General features: G+C 33.8%; 1 protein-coding gene across 1 annotated transcript; it reads left to right on the top strand.

The window, feature by feature from the left end:
* Positions 1-1,400: 1,400 nt before the first annotated feature.
* LOC142162901 (uncharacterized) lies at positions 1,401-3,243 on the top strand. Its single transcript, XM_075219959.1, has 4 exons — positions 1,401-1,741; positions 2,474-2,514; positions 2,596-2,649; positions 2,735-3,243. Exons 1-4 carry the CDS (start codon positions 1,401-1,403, stop codon positions 3,241-3,243), a joined length of 945 nt encoding a protein of 314 aa, XP_075076060.1.
* The last annotated feature ends 4,326 nt before the right edge of the window (positions 3,244-7,569 follow it).

Raw genomic sequence — 7,569 nt, 5'->3', positions numbered from 1 at the left:
TTATGTGTGATTCAAGCGTGCAATCCTGAAGCTACTTGAACCAGATAGAAGAACCAGTTCCAAGTGTCTATCTTTTATTCTAGTTCAATTATAGTAGGTGATTTTACATTGTACCTTTCAGCTTATATAGAAGCAATTATATTAAGTACTTAGAGTTTTCAAGTTAGAGTTAAGTTGAAGTTGTCGCAACAGTTGAGGCTTTGTGCCACAACGGGATTAGAGTTAATCCTAGGTTTACAAAAGAGTTTTTGTAAATGCAGTTTTTGGCTCAGTGATGTTAGTGGAGAGTTTGGGAAAATCCTACTGGAAGGTAGGTCGTGGTTTTTCACCTTTTGAGCCAGGTGTTTTTCACGTAAAATCTCTGTGTTCTTTATTTTCTGTATTTATTATTCCGCAATAGTTGTAGTTGGAACACATAGAAGAACTAGGTCCTTCTATAATCAAGCTAAGTGAAAATTAGGTACCACACAAATCACCCCCCTCTTGTGTGGTATTGAAGCATAAAACATCATTATGGGCACATGGTCCTAAAGTTAGACTAACAAGCTCAAAAGTTAAGCATACTTGGTCCTAAAGTTTGAGTTCCAAGTTCAAAAGTTAAGGATCATGGTCCCGAACTTCAAGTTTTATGTTCAAAAGTTAAGGACACTTGGTCCTTAACTTTGATTTCCAAGTTCAAAAGTTAAGGACACTTGGTCCTTAACTTGGTCCTGAACTTACAGTTCCTGTCCTTAATTTATACAAGGATTGCTCAATAAATATGTACTGAATTTCCCATTCTCTTGACTCGCAGGATAGAAACAATATGTATTATAGTTGCTTTTAACGGTAGATGGACTGCAGACATAAATATCTTGATAATCAAACAATGCTTGTTCTAGTACCTAAGGCAATTCGATTTGAAGATTTCATTAAACAGGTCTTTGAAGTTGTCGAATTGGATAAAGACAAGTTTGAAGCAATGATAGGGTTTGATATCAACCTGGAAACAAGCAAGGGAATGATTGTATCCAAAGATTTAGATCTTCACACATGTATAGAGTTACTAAAAAGTCATTCACTCTTCAAGGGTTGTCGTTTCATTGTTTTTGTTTCGAAAAGAGTATTTGGATCTACAAGTACCTTTGAATATGTCAATAGAGAAAATCAACATGGCAATCAAAATAAATGCCAACAGATAATGGAAATAGATATGGTTAAAGCTCAACCAATAACTGAAGAGGTGCTTCAGACATTTGATTCTATTCAAGTGGAAGGATAAAACATTATAGAGATTGGTGACGAACAAGCTTTGGGTATTCAAGTCTTAGAGAGTGCACCGGTAAAAAGAATAAGTTGCTGAAAAAACCTTTACGTAACTAGCTAGACGAAGCTCAAATTCGAAACAAAAAGAATTCCCAATGACGATATTAAGAGAAACTGCTTTGTTGGATGAAATAAAAGTGGGATCAATATTTGACAAAAAGAAGAGTATAATTAACTGTTTTTCGAATATAGCAATTAAAGGACATTTTGAATTCAAGGTTGTTAGATCAAGCTCAACAAGATATTCGTTGAAATGCAATGATGATAGGTGTGGGTGGTGTGTGCGTGCTTTCAGAGTTAAAGATTCAACACTGTTCAAGATAGTAAAGATTGAGAAAAATCATGACCGTTCAGTTAACACTATGAAAGCTGATCAAAGGCATGCAACTTCAAAGTTGATTAGCAGTTACATTATTGACAATCTTCTGGACCCAAGGTTCGAACTTACACCAGCTTTTGTCATGGCAGAAATGCAAAAATTTCATGGACTAGACATTGGGTATCGCAAGGCGTGGCATGCTATTCAATGTGCTTCAGATTTAATAAGAGAACCCCTGAAGAGAATTATGAATTTTTGTCTTCATACTTGTATATGATGTAAAGTAAAAACCCGGGAACATATTCTAACATAAAAATGGACGACAACAACAGGTAAACAATCAAAAAAGAGATTATTAGTCTGTTTTATAAACTTTAGGACATGTTGTCCTTAACCAGTGAAAAAGTTAAGGACGTGATATTCTTAACTTTGATGTGTGCAGTAAAAACGTTAAGGACACTTGGTCCTTAAATTAGAGTTGCAAGTTAAAAAATTAAGGATTGCATGTCCTTAACATTTGAACTTGTAACTCTAAGTTCAGGACTCCATGTCCTTAACTTTTGAGCTTGTAACTCTAAGTTAAGGACTGCATGTCCTTAACTTTTAAACTTGTAACTCTAAGTTAAGGACTGCATGTCCTTAACTTTTAAACTTGTAACTCTAAGTTAAAGACCAAGTGTCCTTAACTCTTGAGCTTGTTAGTCTAAATTCAGGACTACTTGTCCTAAACTTTTGGGTTTTTAACCTGAAGTTCAGGACTACATGTCCTTAACTTTTGACCTTGTTAGTCTAAGTTAAGGACTACTTGTCCTTAACTTCTGTTAACCTTCTGTTATACTATACTTTCAGGTTTCTTTATATGATTTATGCATATGGATTATCAATAACTGGTTGGAATCATTGTTGACTAGTGATTGTTGTTGATGCAACATTTTTGAAGTAAACATTTCGTGGTGTTTTAATGATTTCAGTTTCAAAGGATGTACATAACCAAATTTTCCCACTAGCCTTTGCAATTGCAGGATGTGAAAAATAACAATTCCTATGAGTGGTACTTTAGTGAGCTTCGCAATGCAATTGGGAGCCGTGAGAATTTAATTTTTTTATCAGACAGGCATAAAGCTATTGCTTATGGCATTGCAAAGGTATATCCTAAAAGCCACCATGGGATTTGTATCTATCATTTGGAGCAGAACCTAAAGCGAAGAAAAGTGAAAAGTGAGGTCATAAAACTTTTTCAAAGTGATGCAAGAGTATACTGGCGCAAAGAATTTGATCTATACATGTCAGATATAGCAAAAGTAGATAAGAAGACTGATGACTACTTGATGGAAGAACCACCAGAAAGGTGGGCATGTTTTTGTAGTCCACGACGAAGATATGACATGCTCACAACAAACATAGTTGAGTCAATGAATTCTGTTCTATTAGAAGCAAGCGAGCTGCCTATATTAAGAATGATGGATTTCATCCAAGTGAAGCTACAACGTTGGTTTTATGAAAGAAGAAATGAAGCAGAAGTAGCTTTTTATGACATTTCTTGTTGGGTAGAAGAGGAATTAAAGAAAAAGATAGATTTAGAATTTACTTTGAATGCAAGTATTATGTTCTTTGTTTAGCTTATTATTGTAATGATAATTTAACATAAGGTACTAACTTATAATTTTCAATATTGAAGGTCTTCCCTATTGATTTATGTCGTTCTAGAGTTGAGGAAGAAGGAATTACTTTCTTGGTGGACTTAAACAAAAGAACATGTGATTGTTTTCAGTTTCAATTTGATAAATTATCATGCATACATGCAATTGCAGCTATCGAGAAGAGAAACATCAAGAAGTCTAACTTTTGCTCACACTGGTACTTAAAGGAATCTTAGCTGAAAACATATGAAAGACAAATACATCCTGTAGGACATATTGATTCTTGGATTGTACCAGAGAGTTTTAAGTCACAAATTATTAAACCTCCAGATTTCAAAATGCCACCAGGTAGAAGGCAGAAGAAAAGGCATATTCCAGCTACCGACTCATCAAAAATAACATTCAAATGTGGTCGTTGCAGAAGAATTGGTCATAATAGAACAACTTGTATATATTCTCCGGTAGTGCATCCATTTTTAAGGAAGCATAGAGAATAGTAGATATATACACTTATATTTATCTACTATTTTAAGTTTTTGCTATAAATTGGATTCATTTAGATTGTTTTTATTTGAGCAAATGTCCTGAATTTTCAAAGTTTCTTTGCGCTTACATGCTTTTTGTTTCTTTTGAGTTCCAAATTCAAAACAGGCAGTCCTTAAGTTAGAGTTCCAACTTTAAAAGTTAAGGACACTTGGTCCTTAACTTTGAATTGCAAGTTCAAAAGTTAAGCACACTTGGTCCTAAACTTTGAATTCCAAGTTCAAAAGTTAAAGACACTTGGTCCTTAACTTTGAATTCCAAGTTCAAAAGTTAAGGACATTTTGTCCTGAAGTTTGAATTCCAAGTTAGAAAGTTAAGGACAATTAGTCCTTAACTTTGATTTCCAAGTTCAAAAGTTAAGGACACTTGGTCCTTAACTTAGAGTTCCAAGTTCAAAATTTAAGGACACTTGATCCTGAAGTTTGAGTTCCAAGTTCAAAAGTTAAGGATACTTGGTCCTTCACTTTGAGTTCCAAGTTCAAAAGTTAAGGACATTTAGTCCTGAACTTAGATTTCCGAGTTAAAAAGTTAAGGACACTTGGTCCTTAACTTTGAATTTCGAGTTAAAAAGTTAAGGACACTTGGTCCTTAACTTTGAGTTCCAAGTTCAAAAGTTAAGGACACTTGGTCTTGAACTTCATGTTTCAAGTTCAAAAGTTAAGGATATTTGGTCCTAAACTTCGATTTCCAAGTTCAAAATTAAGGACACTTGGTCCTTACTAATACTTACAAGCTCAATACACTTAATTTAGGGATTGCAAATGGACAAATCAATACTTGACAGAAACAAAGAAATTAATAACATGATGCATTCATATTACTTCTAAAATTGTAATTTGGCATAGTTGTGACAAAACATTATGCTATGGAAACAAAATAAAAGTGCCTTGTGACCAATTTACAAGATATTTCAGAATTCATATGGATTCTTTACAGCAATTTTATACAAAAAATCAACTACAATTAACTTTCTTTACAACTAAATTGCAGCTCCTTTGGGCAGGAAGTTTTATTTTCACTATCATAGTCGTCGCCGACATTTTCTGGTGGTGTATCATAACCAAAATTTCTTTTTCACTCTCCATGTGCCCAAAGATTTGCTGCAAGTTCTTTTCTAAAGTTTGTTATGTCTTCAGGTTGGAATTTCTCCACATCCTTTCCTATTATCAATAACTCCACATACTTGATTAGGAATGCATCACAATCAGTCCTAAGAAAAATGTAAGATATGGAGTCAATTAAATAATGTCTTTTATAAAATAAATCTAAAGTACATATAAATTATATAGCAAATGACAACACGTACGACCCAGTTTGGTGTGGTGATCTTTGCCACTGAATATCAAATTTGTTGAATGCATTTCCAAAATTGTGGTTTTTTTCAAACTGTGAGAACTTTAGCAAGTGGGGGATCATGCGTGCATACATTTCAATGTGATTCATTCCTGTCTCTTATGGCTCGCTATATATGGAGTCGTACACATCAATCTTTTTCTCATTCAAGTCCAATACCCCCAAAAGAAAATGTGTCACAACATCCTGAAGGAAGCCGACATGGAATTTTTTTTGTCAACCTCTGTCCAAGCAATTCCATATCTATGATTGTCACCCCACACATATGGTGTCACAAACAATTGATTATCACCACACCAAAACTCATCTATAGCATCTTCATTGAAATCCTTATATACAAGCACCATATAGTTATCAAAAAGTATATCTGTAGTTATACAACGAAAAGGATGAGCACGAGGGTGGTAGCATTCCTTCTTTCTCAAATAATACAGGGCAATGTCAATATGCTTCATAAAAAACAAAAAATAAAAATAAATCCATCAGTCATAATAATTAAAAAATAATAAATTAAGAATAAAAAAAATAAATGCCTTGCGAATTATCAAACCTTATCATCAAGTACAAATCTACTATCTGAAAGCTCAAGGAAGAACATTTTGCTACTGATTTTTCGATGGTACTATTTATATGGATTCTTTCTCATACCATTATCATCAGTATATATGTCAGTTTCTCCCCGGAAATTTTGAAAATATTAAAGTTAGAAGTTAGTCCTCATTTCCTAATTAAGGACATCTAGTCCTGAACTTAGGCTAAGAAGTTCAAAAGTTAAGGAGAATAGGTCTTGAACTTTGAGTTCCAAGTTCAAAAGTTAAGGACAATAGGTCCTGAACTTTGAGTGACAAGTTCAAAAGTTAAGGACACTTGGTCCTGAACTTCAAGTTTCAAGTTCAAAACTTAAGGACACATCAGTTTGACAAGTTCAAAAGTTAAGTACACTTGGTCCTAAACTTTGAGTTCCAAGTTCAAAAGTTAAGGACACTTGGTCCTGAACTTCGAGTTCCAAGTTCAAAAGTTAAGGACAAAAGGTCCTGAACTTTGAATTCCAAGTTCAAAAGTTAAGGACAAAAGGTCCTGAACTTTGAATTCCAAGTTCAAAAGTTAAGGAAACTTGGTCCTTAACTTTGAGTTCCAAATTCAAAAGTTAAGGACACTTGGTTCTGAACATAGACTTGCAATCTCAAAAGTTAAGGACACTTAACTTTAGGAATTTAAAATTACAAGTTCAGGACACGAATTTAAGCAATTAACAAATAATGAAATACATTTAGGGACTTACGCTTTTTTGCGACCTTACCTTTTCTCCTTGCCCAACCACCCAATGAAAAATTAAATGTACGAGTATATTTTGATTTTATCCAGCCCGTATTCTTGGGAGTATTTTCATTGTGCGCCATCGATGTTCCTATTTTTCTTTCCTGTTCAAAAGGAGATTTCAATTGCCAACTAAGCTTTTTATTCCTTTTCCCTCGACCAAGATCTTCAACATTTCCTTCAACCTCCATAGGCAAACCCTCATCAATGCTCATTTGTGTAGTTGGAGGAGTACGAGTAATAATAGAAAATGATGTACCATCAAAACTAATAATATCTCTTTTCCTTTCCTAGTATAATGGTTAAAGGCTTCATTTTTGTTTTGCTCTGCAGACAACACTACATATACATTAGTTTGCTGCAAGTCGTCAATTCTAGAATGAATTGTCAAATGAAGAGACAAAAACTAAGGACGTAATTTTTAAAATATACAGGCAATTTTAATTATGAATATAATATTTAGGACACAATCAATACCTGTGTTGTCTACGCTGCCTTCTTGTACTTCTTCAACAGACAATCGAGCTGACATATTGGTTGCATTTTCTTTATCTTGCAACTGTGCATTTCTTTATCTTGCCGATTGCAAGTTCACAATATTCCGCTAAATATTTACAAGAGCTAACACAATTAGTACTTGTTACTAATCTTTGATTAAAACAAACATGTATAAAATTATAAAAAAACTCCGTCTAACCTTTTGCAACTGTCAAGATCATGCCAGTTAAATCATTATCTTCACTAGCATTTTCTTGGCTTCCAATATTGTCGGTAAGAGAGTGAGGTGTAGAGAGATCATATGTTCCTTCTATACATTTGCAAATAATCTCACTTATGCTTGTTCCTTGGGTATTTTCTAAGTCTTGAGATTGTCCTCCACTTCTATCTTGATAGTCCACTCCATCTTCTTCCCTTACAGCTTCAAAAGATTCTGTAATATTTACAATTAATACCCTTTACTAATATTTTACTAAAACTAACATTCAACATATCATGAAAATTCCATCTAACCTTGATTGCCATCATTTTGATTTCCAAATTTCTCTTTAAGTGAGAGAGGTGTAGAGATATCATATATTCCTTTAACACATT

Source organism: Nicotiana tabacum, chromosome 1 (assembly GCF_000715075.1).
Source record: "Nicotiana tabacum cultivar K326 chromosome 1, ASM71507v2, whole genome shotgun sequence".
Classification (NCBI taxonomy): Eukaryota; Viridiplantae; Streptophyta; class Magnoliopsida; order Solanales; family Solanaceae; genus Nicotiana; species Nicotiana tabacum.
This window is presented reverse-complemented; position numbering and strand designations above follow the sequence as displayed.

Bases quoted from the DNA above. Each gene is read 5' to 3' on its own strand.
- LOC142162901 (XM_075219959.1), top strand. From the start codon at position 1,401: ATGACGATATTAAGAGAAACTGCTTTGTTGGATGAAATAAAAGTGGGA. The intron at 2,515-2,595 runs GTTGGAATCATT...TAATGATTTCAG, and splicing joins ATATGGATTATCAATAACTG to TTTCAAAGGATGTACATAAC. The intron at 2,650-2,734 runs GTGAAAAATAAC...TTTTTTTATCAG, and splicing joins AGCCTTTGCAATTGCAGGAT to ACAGGCATAAAGCTATTGCT.